This window comes from Pongo pygmaeus, chromosome 17, assembly GCF_028885625.2.
Source record: "Pongo pygmaeus isolate AG05252 chromosome 17, NHGRI_mPonPyg2-v2.0_pri, whole genome shotgun sequence".
In the NCBI taxonomy this organism is placed as follows: domain Eukaryota; kingdom Metazoa; phylum Chordata; class Mammalia; order Primates; family Hominidae; genus Pongo; species Pongo pygmaeus.
Window position 1 is genome coordinate 64,607,552 of NC_072390.2, and position 19,036 is coordinate 64,626,587.

At 36.1% G+C, this 19,036-nt stretch overlaps 1 protein-coding gene across 1 annotated transcript in view; it reads right to left on the reverse strand.

Annotated features, from left to right (window-relative positions):
* Window positions 1-1,910: 1,910 nt before the first annotated feature.
* ACAA2 (acetyl-CoA acyltransferase 2) overlaps window positions 1,911-19,036 on the reverse strand; it is a 28,558-nt gene continuing 11,432 nt past the window's right edge. Inside the window, exons 3-10 of the mRNA XM_054460696.2 lie at window positions 15,732-15,860; window positions 14,024-14,140; window positions 12,544-12,691; window positions 10,529-10,704; window positions 9,848-9,977; window positions 5,683-5,753; window positions 3,562-3,716; window positions 1,911-2,326 (exon numbers count right to left, since the gene is read on the reverse strand). Coding sequence (XP_054316671.1) covers window positions 2,242-2,326; window positions 3,562-3,716; window positions 5,683-5,753; window positions 9,848-9,977; window positions 10,529-10,704; window positions 12,544-12,691; window positions 14,024-14,140; window positions 15,732-15,860 — 1,011 coding nt within the window. The 3' untranslated portion in view covers window positions 1,911-2,241. The remainder of the gene's footprint in view (window positions 2,327-3,561; window positions 3,717-5,682; window positions 5,754-9,847; window positions 9,978-10,528; window positions 10,705-12,543; window positions 12,692-14,023; window positions 14,141-15,731; window positions 15,861-19,036) is intronic.

A 19,036-nucleotide genomic window follows, 5' to 3' on the forward strand; every position in this document is an offset into this window, starting at 1 on the left:
CTAGGAATAGAAGGAAACTTCCTGAGCTTGATAAGGCATTATCTATCAGAAACCTACTGTAAGCATCAACTTAGTGAAGAACGAATATGAGCATTACCACATTTTATTTCCTCCAGTACTGCGCCAGTGGTCTCAGCTCAAGGCAAAAAGGCAATAAAAATATATGAGATACTATCTGCATGATTCAAATTAATAAAAGGGTTCCCACAAGCTGGCTAGATATATAATATCCAAAAGTTATTCATTAGCAATAATCAAATGTAAAAGAAAATAGGAAAAAGGTCTCAGTTGAATAACAAAACTACACAAGACTTTTATGGGGAAAAGCGATAAACCTTTACCAAGGCCTGTGCCAGGAGATGCCCTGGGAAGGGGATTGCTTCAGCTATTTAATTGGCGACAATTCCTCCTTTATCTGGAAATTCATAGGCTTGATAAACTATCACTAGTGTTTCTAGAAGATGGTAACATGTGGCCTTGGTCATTTCATCCCACAGAGAAAGTTTATTATAAGTTACAACAAAAGAAGAATATGTAAAAAACAAAATGTTCTGCAAAACATTGTTTTATTAGGAGAAATTATACAGGGCTCTTACTTTTTAATATTTTTATGACACTAGAGGAAGCCTGCTTCTCAGTAAGGATCCCAAACAAGAAAAGCTGGACTTGCCTGTTGCCACTAGTCCATTATCCCAAACCATGGGTGGACCACTTGTCATCTGCCTCTCTATGACAGAGAGGGGGATGTATGTGCCACTCCAACTTTTTAATCAAATGAAGGAAACCATATAAGCAAAGGGTTGAGGAAACAGTGTAGGTACTTATGATACTATTATTTAACATTATCTAGTATTATTTAACATCTGTTATTCAGTGAGCCATGATTGTGCCACTGCAATTCAGCCTGGGTGACAGAGCAAGATGCTATCTCAAAAAAAAAAAAAAAAAAAAAAAAAAAAAAAAAAAAAAAAAAAGCCGGGTGTAGTGGCTAACGCCTGTAATCCCAGCACTTTGGGAGGCCAAGGCGGGTGGACCATGAGGTCAGGAGATCGAGACCATCCTGGCTAACACGGTGAAACCCGGTCTCTACTAAAAATACAAAAAATTAGCCAGGCGTAGTGGCGGGCGCCTGTAGTCCCAGCTACTCGGGAGGCTGAGGCAGGAGAATGGTGCGAACCCAGGAGGCGGAGCTTGCAGTGAGCTGAGATCGCGCCACTGCACTCCAGCCTGGGGGACAGAGCAAGACTCTGTCTCAAAAAAAAAAAAAATTTTTTTCCCCAATAAATGTATAACCCATAAATTCAATTTAATCTCAATTAAAATTTCCGATGGCTCTTTCATGAAGTTAACAAGAATAGGGCCTTGCCCTACTAGATATCCAGTCTTACAACAGACAAATAAAGCAACGGAAGTGTTGTGGGGGCATTTTAAAGGGAGAAAATAAAGGATGAAAGATGACCTTTAAGCTGGGAAGAAAGGAAGTAAGGTTTATACACACAGCGGAGTATTATTCAGCCTTTAAAAAGAAGGAAATTCCGACACATGCTACAACATAAGATGGATGAATCTTGAGAATATTATATAAAGTAAAATAAGCCAGTCACGAAAGGACAAATATTTATAATTTCACTTATGATATGAGGTACCTCGAGTCATCAAATTTATAGAGACAAAATACACTGGTGGTTGTCAGGGGATGGGGGATGGGAGAATGAGGAGTTATTGCTTCCGTGTGTGATGACTGAAAAAGTTCTGTTGATAAAAAGTGGGGATGTTTGTATAAAAATGTGAATGTACTTAATACCAGTGAATTGTACGCTAAAAAAGGGTTAAGATGGTAAAGTTTATGTAATGTGTATCTTATCACAATTTAAAATTTTTAAAAATATAAATGACAGGAAAACATTAACTGAAGTTAAGGCAACATTTATTTGATTTCCTTATAATCATATTATCTAAGGCAGAGGTGGTGGTTACTTGGCAAGAATATGATTTCTTTTAATGTCTTCTATAGTTGAGAAATAATCATATTTCACTGGTTCAAATCTGAGAGAATGTGCTTCTAGCATGGGCTCCTATTCATGATCAATGCATTTTTGTGTCACCATGGTTTGATCAAACTTAATCACTGTTTCAATAGCAGGGCATGGCCAGTTGTGGCAGCTGCTCTGAAGGTCACTTGTTTTACTGTGGCCTGGCCAAGTAGAGTAAGAGTGGGTCACAGTGAGCTCACTGGTCTCTTCAGGCTGTGCTCTGAATGATGACAGCAATACCTTGGCCACCTCCAATGCAAGCTGATCCAACGGCATATTTTCCACCTCGACGCCTGAAAAAGAAAGCAGTGACTGAAATCTACTCTAATAAAAAATTAGATTAATGAAATAGAACTAATAACAATCACATTTGCATTATTCATCCTTATTCAGCTCATCTGCTCAATCTTTTCCCCAGTCCTCAATTTTGGTATAATTACAACAGGCAAAAGACTTTGGAAAGCTGAAAGTTTTTAATAAAAAACAAAAACAAAAACAAACAAAAAACACCAGAAGAGGGAGGCAAACTAAAAAGGAGATGAGTGGATTTAGGGTTAGAAGACCTGAAACACATACACAAGCTTGTGTGTGTTATGGGAAAGGAGTGAGAAGAGGAGGTAACTGGATAAACAGGGGAAGCTGGGGAAGGGGATGAACATTCACCTCCTTTGATTTATATACTGTGAGAGCCTCATGGCATCTTAGAAGAAATGTAATTAATAGTTTGTCCCTATGAAAGGGCAGATAATTTAGAAACTATCCATGTCCCTTTCATAAAAATTAGACGCCTTTAAAGTACTCCTCACTCCTAATATGATGACTTCGAGAAAATTATCCAGGAATTACTTTTGTATGTGGCAATCACCTATTTCAACCCAGTGAATCATTAAGTGAAATAAGAGTCACATTTCCCCTGGCCTAACAGGGAGTCAGAGTAATTTTTCAGCCTGACTTACTTGGTTTTGTTTGCAATTTTTCTACAGAGCAAAATGTTCCAAAAATAGAAGAGCTCCTCCTTCTGGTACTATCTATCAAAACTGAAAAGCACCAGACACACAAAAGGTTCCTCCTGGAACCCTGGAAGCAGTGAAAAGGAAAACTTAGACCCAAATGTCAGTTTGCTTAGATTTCATAAATTATGGCATCTAGATCAGTACTCACTCACTACTTTTTTTTTCTAAAATAGATTTATTTTACTCCTGTAACTGGCACTAAAATACAAGTGCCATGAGAAGCAGGGCCTCATTATCTGCTCATGCAGTGAACACAAGCTGAGTGGGCACACAGTGCACAGAGACTGGACACACAGAGGAAGAGCTTGATTCTTAAGTGCAGAGCCACTAACAAGGTGACTGACTCATCTATGAGACCAGATGAAAAGCACTACGCAAGTAACTTGTTCCTGGTAAGAGCCAGTGCAGGAGACATGAAGAATGAAAAATGTTGCAGTGTTCTGGGGAAACCTAAATCCATGCATTTCTATAAAAAACAGCAAATCTGAAATGCAGCTATTTCTAGCAAATAATACCTTAATTCGTGAACCAGGTGTGCAGTAATTCTTGATCCAGATCCTCCCAGTGGGTGACCCAAAGCAATGGCTCCTCCATTCACATTGGTTTTACTTATGTCAAGATCCAAACTCCTCTCAACAGCCAAGTACTGGGGAGCAAAAGCTTCATTCACCTTAAAACAAAAATTAAAGCACTAACAAAAATCCTTACTCACAAACTAATTTTTAAATGAGAATGGTCCAGTCCTATCAATAGCTAAGTCTGCTGTTTCTTCCTATTTAAATTACCTCACAAAGTTATTTTATCTACAATCATTCTGCATAAAGCTATCAGGTTTGAAATGTGTACATTTACTAAATAATACTTTTAGTCAAATGCATCCCTTTGAGGAAATTCTCAGTAATCCCATAAATTGACACATACCAGACACGGTGGGATATTGTAGAAAGCCCACAGGTTTTAGAACTGGATGGATGGTTCAAATATTGGCTATACCATTTGTTAGGGTGTGACCTTGTGCATATTCTTTAAACTCTTTAAATTCATGTTTCCGCATGTGAAAATGTGACTGTGGTATCATGCTAAGAGTCACTGTCAAGGTTAGATAAAAATCATGAGTATTAAGTGTCCAGTGTATTACCCGAAACATGGCAAGTACTCCATAAGTGGTTGCAATTATTATTATTATTATGCAGTACTAGGAGCTATCCTTCCAAGAAGCTGACACACAACAAAGAATAAACCTTCAAAGCCACATACATAAAGGGAACAGTTACTATGTTGAAATGTGGCAGAACTGAAAAGTATATTATGTTATACTTACACAAACTGGCAATTACCTTACTTCAAGTTTATAGTACTGTATTATCATATGATCTTAATTCAGGAATTTTATAGATAAGGAAACTCATTCTAAGAAAGGTAACTTTTGCAGAGTTGGGATAAAATTCAGTCTTGTGCTCTTTCCTACTATACTTTGTGGTCTCTCAAGATGGTGCCTCATTTGTGCTTAGATCCACCATTATCTTTCTACTCTATATATAGAGCCATCTTCAAGGAGGTACTAAGAGACCTAGAATAGGTAGTGAAACTAGGCTTTTGAACCTAGGAAAACTATGTTCTGAGTTATGTCCTTCAGAATGTATACATTTCCAAATGATTATGAAAAACTTCCCAAAGTTGATATAGTTTAATAGTTTTAAATGTGAAGTCTAAAGTGAGAAATTTAGTGGTACCTATTTGCTGACACAAATATAATAAATTAAGCAGCCTCTTTGAGGCTCTGAACTGTGATCTGCTAAAAGTGGAAGAGATTTAAGGATAAACCATTTGTCTGAAATAATGGTTTCCTGTGTGAGAGATTATCATAGAGGAAATCACACCTGTGCCTACCCCTTCTCTATCAAGGTTAGATTTCCTTTGTTCTATTAGTTATTTCCCAATGCCAGGCATCACATGCTTAATCACCTAAAATTTTCAAATATTCCAAAAGTGTGGAATGTATATAATCATCTTTAAATGTTTCTCCACCTCTTCTTTTAATTATGCTTAAGACACTTTAGTTCTAATACTAACATTTAAAAAGAAATCACTCAATAAATTTAAGTTCCAGTGTCAAAAATGATAGGTGCATCCCAAATCAAGCTACAACTATCGTATAAAGCCAAAGATACATTTAAGGGAGGGGGCTCTATCTGGCGAGAAGGGCAAGAAACTTGTAGACTTGGCACTAAATATTGCTTTTCTATCATGTCAATTATTTTACATATATTTTTTCACTTTAATCTATTAAGTTAAAGTTACTTTTCTCCCACCTTATCTAATATTCAACAGGCATGTTAATAGTCTAAAATGTAACAGTTTTATAAAGTAGTAAGAAATTCCCAGGAATTTATACTTGAGTAAGAGAAGTCAGGCAGTTTGAATATTCAAATATAAGTAAAGCATTTTAACCAGGTGGGGAAAAGTATCAACACAAGGCATCTAATGAAGGTACTATTTATTTAGATGTACATCATTTGGAAAGGCTAACTACAATGAAATTCAAAGAGCAATGAGACCAAATTAAAGTCATTTATGCTATAAAAGTACACGGTTTATTCATGTTGTTAAAAAAAAAAAAAACAAAAAACACTTACCTCTACCAAATCCATGTCCTTAAGACTCAGTCCTGCTTTCTTCAGTGCCCCACTAATAGCAGGGACAGGACCTATATAATAATAAAAATCTTCTATAAAAATATAGAAATAAATGTCATATTTATGTATCAAGCTTCTCCTTCTTTCCAAGTAAGGAAGAAATAATGCGGCAGTTATTAGTAGCCACAAATCTTACTATCTTGACAGTACCTATTAAATGAAGTGACCATAAAGAGGCAGAAAAAGGGTCCAGGCATGGTGGCTCATGCCTGTAATCTCAGTAGTTTGGGAGGCTGAAGTGGGAGGATCACTTTAGCCTCCTGGGCAACACAGCAAGACCCCATCTCTTAAAAAAAAAAAGTACAATAATAAAAATAAAATGGAACCAAGGTGAAAAGTTGTTTACACATTCAAACTGCAGATAAGAGAATTACATGAAAAGTTCTATCATAAACGGCTTTAAGATTGAAAACAGCCAAAGGAGTCCATATATGGGATTTTTCAGTCAGTTATATTAATAGATTATAATTGATATCAAAGAGCAAGGCAGACTGAGTGTTCTCCTGGGATCCAAGCCATATGCATTCACAGCACAGAAGTTATTGTGGCTACACTCTGAATTTTCACGCCCATTTGGATAAAAGACAAGAAATAGCAGTATCTCCACATGGGCACAGAGAGATGGGAAACTATGAGGCACTTCAGGGAAGGTTTTATGAAGTAAGGTGATGTTTACAACTCCAAAGTTAGGCAGGAAATTTAAATAAAACATAACTCCTAATTTAAGAAATGCAACTCCATCTAATAAGACTTCTGAAATAAACTTTAGCTCCCAGATTTCTGATGATGTAATGAGAGTTTAATATTGCTCATAATTTAAGTAAATCCATTATTTTTTCTCAAAAGGTAAAAAATTTGGGTAGAGAAGATTATCTACTTCTCAAGTTGTTCTTAAAGAATGAAACTGCCAAAAATGTCTACAAAGAAAAATATGTAGTATATTCTGCTGAATTCAAGTAGTCAAATATTCTGCATCAAGTTTCACAAGCATTTTACCTTATAAAATGGAAAATCAGTCTTTACAAGAAAGGCATAATGAAACCTAAATATAATGTTTATAATGTTTTGTCACACAGTTAAAATGTTCTTTGGACAACAAACCATGTGCTTATTGATTAGGACTATCCAGTTAATGCATTTCAATTTAAAATGCCAGTTTCATGTGGCTACTGATTTACTACAGGATCTAATTCCAGATTCTCTTTGTATGTCTAAAGCACGAAATTATGAAAATGAGATGGGTAGTCAGTAGTAAAGCATCAGTTATCCAGCCTGGTCAGGGGAGGAAGTAGCCAACAGTGGTGACAGACACATAAAAGGTGGACAATGTTCAGACCACTGTACACACTTCCTTGTCTCTATAAACAACACAGCAAGCATGACTTGGTATGTTCACTTTAACTCAGAATCCACCGTAACAATATGCTAGGCCATAACTCGATTTTTAAAGGACTCTTCCCAGACCACTGTTATTTACTGGGACTTTAGGAAGGTTTAGTATTCTTGTTAGGAAAAGGAGACCTTATTTCTAGTCCTGATTCCCGTCACTAATAGCTGTGTGACTTTGTGCATCTCTCTGGGCATCAAGCTACTCATCGATAGTGCTCTGAATGGGTTTTCAACCTTTTTCTCTTTAAGCATCAGAATTCTTTCTGCATATGATGCCAAGTAATGGATAATGCCAGACTGCTCCACTTGAAGAGGCTCAAAGTTCCACCCACCAACCTCTACCATTGCCACCCGAGGAGTTCCAGGGAGCGCTGTCTTTCTATAGCTGTGTATTTCTTCAGAACCACTACTATTCTTTTCAAGTCATGGCTTTCCCCCCTTTTTTTGGTCTGCAGCTATTCTGCAGGGCTAAGGATTGCTAGTCATTAGGTAATCATAGAACTGAGGACCACTATTCTTGTAAGTTAGATTAACAAACCAGTTCCCACTAGATACTCAATAACTTATTCTCCCCACTTATTCATCTGGGATGCTTCAACGAGTTACTTTGTTTAATCCCATCACTATATACAAGTGACAGCCAAGCTTCTAGATGAAGGGGGCAGCTGATACTGTGGGACATCTGGAATGTACAGCTCTGTTTAAGCCCTGAGGAAAAATGACAATCCTACCACAGTGGCATTCTTTGTACTTTAGGGCAAATATTCAGGCCCAGGAACAGAAGGAAGGAAAACAACACTTCCTTGGCTCACTGGCTATGCTAATCTACCAGAACCTATTAAATAAGGTTAAACTGAAAAAGGAGTATAAAATAGCCAACCCATGTCACATACATTTGTTTGATCATCAAAAGCATCTAGGTGTATGGGGGGAGAAAACCAACTCTGCTCTTGGGCTGGGCGTGGTGGCTCACGCCTGTAATCCCAGCACTTTGGGAGGCTGAGGTGGGCGGATCACCTGTGGTCAGTAGTTTGAGGATCAGCCTGGTCAACGTGGAAAAACCCTGTCTCTGCTAAAAATACAAAAATTAGCCAGGCGTGGTGGCGGGCACCTGTAATACCAGCTACTAGGGAGGCTGAGGTTGCAGTGAGCTGAGATCACGCCACTGCACTCCAGCCTGGGTGACAAAGCAAGACTGTGTGTCAAAAACAAAACAAAAAAAAAACAAAACCAAACCAACTCTGCTCTTGGGCTCCACTCTGGACTTACTGAAACAAAATCTAAGGGTGTGGGGTTATGAGTGGATTTTGACAATCATCTGGGGTTGGGAACCACTGCCCTAGATATCAAAATAATAAATGCCATAACAACATATGGATGTTTAATTTTTCCACCACCTTCCATTTCTAAGACAAAAGTTATGTTTTGCCAATAGTGGATAGCCGAAAGCTAATAAGCTTTTAAGATTGACTTTTCATATGTGTCAAAATATCTTGCAGTTCTTGCTGACATAAATTTGAGACACATAGTGAAAGACGACAAAATATGAACATGCCAGCTTTCTTTCTCAGGAACTCTATACAGAGATATGTCTTCTCTGAAGGACATAGCAGCAAATATGGTTGAGTATTAATCCCAAGTCAGTGTAAGTGGTATTGTTCGAGTAGAACCTGTAGGCTTACACTGAAGGATCTCTGAGATGGCAGGTCAGTAACAGGTTATCCTCCTCCTCTCTTGGAACCCACCTCAGAAAACAGTTACTCAAAAAAGGGCTAAACAATCTGAAACCTATACCCTAGGGCAGGCTTTTCCTTAGAGTGGGAGGTTATATGTAGGTGGGATATATCAAAGTTACTGAGCACCAAATTTTAGTTTTCTAAGGGAGGCACCTAATGGGTTCCCTGTTCCCCCAGAGAATGACAGGAACTATTAAAATTCAGCATCGTGTGTGGTTCCTAGGAGTGCATCCAGCAAAAAGCTCTTTGTTCTACTTCTAAATCAAATATTTTAAGCCAAGTCTATACATGTTTATAGACTTCCAAATTTTTTCCAGCTAGTACTTTTTTTGCTAATATTCACCTGAGCAAGAGGAATATTATTTTGACTTCCTGAGACTATGCGTTTAACTCACAGTGAAGAGAGCACTTGATTTCAGAGAGACTTGGATTCATACCCCGGCTGTCACTTACTGATTTGGAACCTTATAAGACAACCTCCCTAAGCCTCAATTTTCTCATTCACAAAGAAGTTTCCCTTACTGGAGATGTGGGAAGACTGAATGAAGTACTTCCATTGTGTGTAAAACAACCAGCAAGGAGCTGCAGTACCACCTTCTCCATACACCCTTCTCTGTTTTACCCCAGGATTTCTCCCATCTCATAATTTCTTTTATTTTGTCAGGATCACGTAATTCTGTTATTTTCTGTGTGTTGATTTCTAAACTCTCAAAGGAACAATAAGATATGATTACTGTGTGTTGATTTTTTAAATCTCAAATGGACACTAAGATATGATTACTTCCTCCATGGCGTTTACACGGTCTTGGTTTTTCTATTGTGTCTAGGACAGTTCTTCATAAAGATTTTTTATTTAAACTGATTACCAATCTTCTTTTCTCTACAGGTGACCTTGGTTTGGCCACTTTTTCAGGACTCTGAATGCCAAAGACTTACCTCCGGAAATATTATAGAACCAGTTTGTTTTACTATAAACTTACCAATACCCATGATAGAGGGATCACATCCAGATACAAAGTAGCCCACAATTCTTGCCAGTGGTGTGAAGTTATGTTTCTTAACAGCATCTTCACTAGCTATGATAACAGCTCCAGCACCATCAGCTATACCCTTGAAAATAAAAATACTAGATTAACTAAAGGCTAAAATAATCCAGTTAATCAAGGTTTGAACTAATGGACTAGTAGTATTAGGAATATGGCAGTACATAGGAAGCCAGTGCACAGTGTGAGATACAATTAGAAAAGTGGTACTGTGGTGGATGAAGGAGATTTTTTAAGGCACAGAACACAACTTTACTAAAGAAAAAGGAAAACGGTGTCAAGGAAAAACTTTTATCTAGATGTGAGTAGATGTAAGAAGAAAAATGATGAACTGTATGCATGAGAAAAAAAAAAGTTTGAAAACCAAAATAATAAGCCAGATAGATTTGTTTCTGAAATTTCTTAGTTCTGAAAAAACTAAGAAATCAGAAGAGTATTATATAAATATGAAAAGATTTTGTGTGGGACTATGAAAACCCAAATTAATTGAATACGAACACTATTAGTTTAAGCTAAACAACTAAAGACTGGCATAAAAAGTATTTACAAGATACTTCATGATTATTTTTGTTGAACACACCAGGAAGAATTCAAGCTAATCTGTGTGGTGATACCAACCGATGCATTCCCTGCAGTGACAGTTCCATCTTTCTTGAATACTGGAGGAAGTTTCTGTAACTGTTCCAGGGTGGTTTGGGGCCGAGCATGCTCGTCTACCTGCATTGTCTGTTTTCCTTTCTTTGTCTTCACTTCAATTGGTGCCATTTCATCATTGAAGTAGCCAGCATCATTAGCTGAAAAATAGTAGAGAGACTATCATAAGAATAAAAGAGAGAAACAAGAAAATAAATCAAACATATTATTCAGTTTAATTTCTGATCTACCCTTTCCTCACAGTCTACTTTAATATTGAGTCTTTATTAATTTTTGAGACGGAGTCTCACATTGTCGCCTGGGTTGGAGTGCAACGGCACAGTCTCGGCTCACTGCAACCTCTGCCTCCCGGGTTCAAGTGATTCTCCTGCCTTCCCAGTAGCTGGGATTATAGGTGCCCACCACCATGCCCGGCTAATTTTTTAATATTTTTAGTAGAGACCATGTTGGCCATGCTAGCCTTGAACTCACGACCTCGTGATCCGCCCTCCTTGGCCTCCCAAAGTGCTGGGATTACAGATATGAGCCACCACACTCAGCCTGAGTCTTTACTATTTACTTACACAACTTACCTTCCGTATTGGAGGATTTACGATACCATCATGTGTTTATGTAGATGCATTTTGCATCTTTTAAACATTAGCATCTTTTAAACATTATATTTTTTAACCACAATTTTTTTTTCACCAGGTACTGCTAAGACTGTTAGCAGCATTTGTCTGTTAGCTATAGATGTAATGGCACTAAATGGATTTAATACCCCTTTTAAACTTCTTTTGGTGAGATAAGCAATTAAAAAGTTACCAAGTTGTCTATGCCACAAAGTAATCTAACTGAAACTTAATAGTGATAGGCAACCTGAAGAAATTATGGGAGCAGTCACTAATACAATTATAAGTAAAACATCTTACCTACTTTGACCTCCACTGACTAGAATGTACTGTAGTAATCTATAGCTTCGGAAATAGGGTCAGGAATAATACTAACCTTAATTTTGATATCATCACTTTATAATTGGCAAAATACTTTCCTTATGTGCCCTTATTTCGTTTTAAAACAACCTTATTAGATAAACAGGGAAGGCAAATATTGTTACCTCTATCTTACAGAGGTTCAGTGAATAAATGATATGACTGAGCTTGATAAGTTGTGCATGGTAGAAGTAGAAACAGAACTGATAACTCTTGACTTCTAGACCAATCCTCTTCCACTATGAACATATAAGTAACAAAACACAGATGAGTTAGATGGCATCAGTTCTATTCCACTTATCCTTCTGAAATGCTAAGATGGACTTTATCCTCATTACTTCAAGCATTTAATATTCCTAAATAAGAGTTTCCACTTGCTTTAACAGTTTAATTTTTTAAATATCACATTTCTTCAACTTGCTGCACTGCTAAAAGAACTGCTGTCACGTTGCCTGTTTTGGACTGGCTCTATAGCAACCTGCTGTGCTACACCAGGGCACTCTAACTAGAGTCTCGGACTAGTTCTAAGTCTCTGAGTCAGGTACAATGATTCTTAATTAGGAGTGGGAGAAGGAAAGCATAAAAGACCCAGTGGGTCTTTTCCAAATACATTATCCCTTCTTATGATTATGATATGGCTTGTGGGAGAGGACATCCTCTATATTCCAGTTGCCACAGTGAGCTATCACCTCTGACAGAGTGTATCATATTCCTCATCATGTTCTATTGACAACAGGACCAGTTCAGCACAAAACTCAAGGGTCCATCTAGGGTCAAGTAGCAATACCACTTTTTAAATAGTACTAACTTTTTCAAAAGAGAAATTCCCAGTTAATTTTGCAATAATTAATAAAATATCTGATCATCTAAAAACAAAGGAATAATGAAAAGATGTAATAATTCTTAAAGGTGTGATTTGTAAATATTATATAACCATAATAGAAATGATGAAAATATTTCCTATAGATATTTATTCTATAGATACTGATATTTTCCAGTTTCACTCACCAGCTTTCCATCTCTGCTGTGACTGCAGGGCGTATTTGTCACATTCTTCTCTGCTTATTTTGTGTTTTACAGCAAGATTCTCTGCAGTCATTGCCATGGGGAGCTGGACATGCTGATCTGTTAATGATACCCATAAAGAATCTTCCAGCTATTAAAAGACATTAATAAAGTGACTTGTTAAGGCATTACCTTTTAAAAGTAATGTTATAATTTCTTTAAATAATCAACACTTCCAATAAAAGTAAAATTAAGACTTTCTGATAACCATTTACTATTATTATTCATATTCAGTTCTGGGATATTTTTTAAAAACATTCAATGTCACACAATAAAATGCACACATTCTCTGTCCCTCTCTAAATGTGGGGGGTCTAAGAACAGCCAACAGGACTAGACATGCATGGTGAGATCACAGAAGTTACCCTACGATCAAAAATTAAATCCTCAAGGTATATTTTGTAGAAAACTTGACAATGAGTCTTCATGCAATGTTTTCTTATAGCCATCTTTGTAAACCAGCCCTGATCTCTGTAATAAAGAGTATTATCTGTTTTTCTTTTTCATCCTGCGCCTCAGTGACAGGAATAGCTGGTTCTATTGGTTACTATGCGGCTGAAAAGAACTTGGGACAGGTTCCCAGAGTTACAGAAAGGTTGTTAATTATTATTCAAGTAGTTAGTCTCTGATAAGTGTGCCCCACTTTGCTGCCTCATCAACGTTTGACTCACTGACCTGTCTTTATAAAGGATATCTCAAATGTGTTTGGTGGCTAAAATCCACATAGATTCTCTTAAGTCTCATTCCTTTCAACTTCCAAAAAGGCCAGGTGAGAAACTGGGTGAACAGTGTAAGTCAAACATTACTATAGAAACATTACTATAGAAAATGCTAAAAAATATAAAATGTCAGTAGCCCTTTCACATGGGAATGAGAAGAAAATGTCATTCTTTATCAGTATTGTACCATCATTCTCAAGTTGTAGCTCTCAAAGATAAAAGAATCAGTTTTTGTTTGATTTGGGACAATATAATCTGTATTCAAAGATGTTTTCTGTGATGATGAAGAAATCTATTCTGAGATTATCCCAGAAATAAAACTTCTATAAGTCACGTTTAAGATTTAATTACTCAGATTACTAATTGTTTAGTAGTGAGATTAATTCACTCTTTTGTCTATCTTTTTAATCTACTTCTTCCCTTCCTCCGTCTCTCCCATGCCTATGGCCACTTACACAGGATAATAACACTACTAGAGGTCTGCTGAGATAGAATCTAATTTCATATGGATTAAAATGTCAAAACTAACCACCAAAATAGAGTTTTGAAATAGTTTACAAACTTCTAATCATTCATATCTTGCCAATCCTCATCAACGAAATTGGCTTCAAAATTAGTTTTCTCTCCCATAAAAAGGTATGTTATTAAAAGTACTTATATAATGCTAATAAGAACTAATTCTTTTAAATTTTTATGGTTCCAACCTTGATATCTGATCCAAGCTTGGTTCCAAAACGCACAGTTCTGACACAGTAGGGAGCTTGGCTCATGCTTTCAGTTCCTCCACATAAAACAACTTCAGCTTCTTTAACACAAATTTCCTATTTGAAAACAAACAGCAATAAAAACTCCTTTTACCATACCCAAACAATGTATTAAGAAACACACTGATTTTACAAATTAACGGTAAATCTAACAAATATTGTACTGTAGCTTATAGTGTCTCATAAGGAAATGCTTTTAAAGTAACTGTAAAGCAAATGCTAAAGTATCCATTACCAAGATGTAAAACTAAAAGGTTTCAATCATGTTTGCCTGAGTAACAGGCCCTACCTACATGTGGCTAAGAATAGTAATTCTTAACACAATATAAATCTTGAAAATCAACAGATATTAATATCTGGCATAAATGTACAGCAGATAATAAAGGAAAAACCCTTTAAAAAGGCAAAAGAAAAATTTATCCCATTAATGGATGTATCTGAATGAGACCAGAGATTTACAAGAACTAGTTCAATCTGGGTGGCTCATGAAAAGGAAACCACTTCATTCTTCCAACACTTTCCACTGTTTATTTGCCTTTCTCAGAAAGGGAGCAGATAATGAGCCTCTACGAACCTGATGGTTCTTAAAATTATTACTAGGAAAACCGAGGTCACTATTTAAGATATATCGTTACAGAAACAAATTAATGTGAAAATTGTTTATTAAAATACGCCTCTGGCTCTTATTTTGTTTGTAATAAAATGAAGACTTTTACAAATGAAATTGGATTTCACTTTACTCTCTTATCTGTGCTCAAAGAAACAAATGTATTTAACCAACTGTCCTTTAAAAAGGTCAAACTAGTTTGTACTTCTACTAACAGCATCATTCGCTTCTTTTGAAATAAAATACATTTCCTTATCCTCTCCTAAATTCTTGAGATTTCCTGCTTGCCTCACGGTCTTTATTCAGTGCCTCACAGGTAACGCTCACAGACCTGGGTTCAAATTCTATGACTCAGTAACCTTAATGGCTTTAATCAGTTTCCTTGCCTGTAAAATGGGAATAATAATAATAGTTCTTGCTTCATAGGATGGATGTAAGATTAAATGAGATATTGAATGTAAATCTAGTAGGGTGCCTAGCATGTAGGAAGCACTCGAAAAGAATGATGAACATATTAGCTTTTAAAAATATTGAAGTATATATATATATATATATAAAATACTTACCATTTTAACCATTTTTAAGTATACAGCTCAGTGGCATTAAGTGTATTCATAGTGTGATGCAACCATTACCAGCACCCATCTCCAGAACGCTTTTCATCTTGCAGAACTGAAACTCCATATCCATTAAACACTAACTTTCCCTCACCAGTCCCTGGGAACACCATTCTACTTTCTGTCTCTGTGAATTTGACTACACTAGGTATCTCAAAGAAGTAGAAACATACAGTATTTGTCCTTTTATGACAGGCTTATTCCACTTTCAGGTTCATTATTAGCTTTTTTTTTTTTTCTTTTTTTTGGAGACAAGGTCTCACTCTGTTGCCCATGGCTGGAGTGCAGTGGTATGATCATGGTTTACTTGACCTCCAGGGCTCAAGCAATCCTCCCTAAAGCTAAAGTGTTATATTGCAGTGGGACATTTCTTCTCGTAACTATTAACATATTTTCAGAGAATTTAAAAAAATGTTGTCCATACCTGACATCCATTCACAATGGACTGAAAACCAGAACCACAGAGCCTATTAATCGTGAGAGCTGGGGTCTCCTTTGGGATTCCCACACGCAAACCAACATGCCTTGCCAAATATATAGCATCTGAAGAACTCTAGAAGAGAGAAGGAAAAGAAAAATAATTTCCTCTATAAATCTACTAATTAAGAACAAGCACAAAATACATGGAAATGTTGGCAATCTATCAAAAATGATAAACTATATGGCTCTAAGGTAGGACAAAATGCATCTAAGTACAGCATATTATATCTAATACATGTTTACAATTTGAATAAAAATTACAGTCAATTGGGTTTTTTTCTATTTTTTTTATTGGGGCAAAATACACATAAAATTTACCATTGTAACCATTTTTAAGTGTATAGTTCAATGGTATTATTTAAATACATTCATAATGTTGTGTAACCATAGTCAATTGGTTTTCAAATATATTAAAGATAATTGCTACTTAGAGAAATCCCATTAAGTCCTTAATATAAGACAGAAATTTATAACAATTAGAGTTATTTAAAAATGGAATATGCTATCCTAAAGTAGTATGCTCCTTAACAAAGGAAGTATCTGAGGCTGTGGTTCTCAACCTTGGTTGCAGGCTGGAATAACCTAGGAAGCTTTATTAACATACTCATGCTCAAGTTCCTAAGCAAATCAATTAAACCAGACAGGCTGGAGGTGGGGCCTGGGCATCAGTAGTCACTTTTAAAAAGCATCCCAAGTAATTCTAATGTAAAACAGGCTGAGGACTGCATACTTAGGGAGAAGACAGATGAATGATTGGTCAGGAGAGTAAGAGGTAGGAGTAGACCACCGCTCCCAAAACTTTAAAATGCATATGGGGGCATCTTGTTATAATAAAATGTAGGTTCTGAATCAACAGGTCTAGGTCTGCCGGAGATTCTGCATTTTCTAACCATTTCCCTGGTGAAGCTGATTTTGCTAGTCCAAGAACCACACTTTGAATAAAAAGAACGACTTAAAAAAAACCAATAACAACCAAAAACATTAACAGCCTGTTTTGGAGGCTGTTAGCAAGAGCAAAAGCAAGTTTGACAAAATGTAAAACATTGGTCTATCAAGGTACGGGGTTTTAGGATGTTCATTGTACTATTCTTTTAACTTTTGTGTAGGTTTCAAGTTTTTCAAAACTTGACAAATTCAGCACATTTATAAGTTAAAGGTTTTGAATGCAGATGGAACCGGGTGGAACTCAGTATAACATCAATTAATCTACTAACTAAATGTTTCATTTGTTGACTGAGATGAAATTATCTTATTTTACAAATTAATGTCACTAAAAAAATTCTTGGCCAATGGATATTCTTTTGCCAAGGTTTGTCAAATATCACATATCAACAGAATAAAAAAAATTTACATGATCATCTTGTGTAAATTATTAACAGATAAATATTTGGGGTTAGGCCTTTATGGTTAAGACAACAGAATATGCTTCGAATAACATTTGACAAATACCACAAAGCTGCTTTTCTAATTGAGTTTAATATTATTAAATATCACTTGGAATAAATGAGTTTTACTTATTTCTTAGGAAACAGTGAAATCCAATGTGGATTTCAACACAAAAGGTCAACAGAAAAAGTATTTGACAAAATACAACACCCTTTCATGACAAAAACACTGAACAAACTAGGAACAGATGGCAACTTTCCCAATCTGACAAAGGGAATCTATAAAAATCCACAGCTATCATCATATGTAAAGGTGAAAGGCCAGATGCTTTCCCCCTATAATCAGGAATAAGACAAAGATATCCATTTCTTATAACTTCTATTCAACATTGGAGATTCTAGCCAGGGCAATTAGGGAAGAAAAAGAAATAAAAAGAATCCACATTGGATTTCATTGTTTCCTAAGAAATAAGTAAAACTCATTTATTCCAAGTGATATTTAATAATATTAAACTCAATTAGAAAAGCAGCTTTGTGGTATTTGTCAGATGTTATTCGAAGCATATTCTGTTCTCTCTTAACCATAAATGCCTAACCCCAAATATTTATCTGTTAAGCACTTAACATCCTTACAAGAAAACTCTATCTTGGCCTGACAGAAAACTTAATGCAAGAAAAACTGTCTTTAGGAACAGAGGCACAAACACAATGAAACTGATACTATTTATAGTGACTTTATGTTATAAAGTTTGAGAGAATACATGCTGGGAAAAAAATATTTTAGAAGGAAAACTCCTTTAAAATTCTAGAACACACAAAAAACGAAAGTATCCAATTTCGATTTAATCTGTTCTAATGCCTTCTTAGGTCAGAGGTAAAAGTTACAAAATAAAAAGAACAAAAGACAATACTGAGAATTCTTTATGAAAATATTTTAGGTTCAACAGACATAACTGCCAAAGGAAAAAAGTCACTGCTTTTTCTGGATGTGAAGATACACAACGGCAAGATGAACAGAATCAAGTTCAAATGCAAGGCCTAGTGATTTCTGTGTCCATTGTCATTCTCTTTCCTTTAGCAATGATCACATCATTGACATCTTTAAATATGTATATCATATATATATTTGTGTGTGTATATATGATACATAAAATATATCATAGAAACTGATCAAATATATATATATCTCTCTCTTATCTTTTTCATTAGATTATTACCTCCTTTTGGTCCACCTTGGGTGCCATAGTACCTATAATAGCCTCTAACTAGGTATCCAACAAATGTTTGTATACTTTAAAGGAATTCTGAATTTTCAATTACCTGCATATGAATGATTGATTTTGTACATCACACATAGCAAGACAGAGGGTAAGGAAGCATCTTATTTCTTACAACAAACACTGATCAAGCTCCTACAATGTGTAAGAAAATTAGGGGAGGTGTGCTGTATGGCTTGGGTTTACTAAGGTGGCATATACAGAAGATCAATTAACTTCAAGTAAGCCAAGGAAGTCAATCTGCTATTTAGGAAGCACTGAAATGTATCCCAAGTCAGATATACAGTTTCTAGAACATACGATGCTTTGAATTATGCATGCCATTGATTCTGGAGTCACAGAATTACTCAAATTACAAATGTATAAAGTCTGTAACTATTGGCTGGGAGTGGTGGCTCACGCCTGTCATCCCAGCGCTTTGGGGGGCCGAGACAGGAGAATCACGAGGTCAAGAGATCGAGACCATCCTGGCCAATGTGGTAAAACCCTGTCTCTATTAAAAATACAAAAATTAGCTGGGCTTGGTGGCGCACTACTGTAATCCCAGCTACTTGGGAGGCTGAGGCAGGAGAATTGCTTGAACCTGG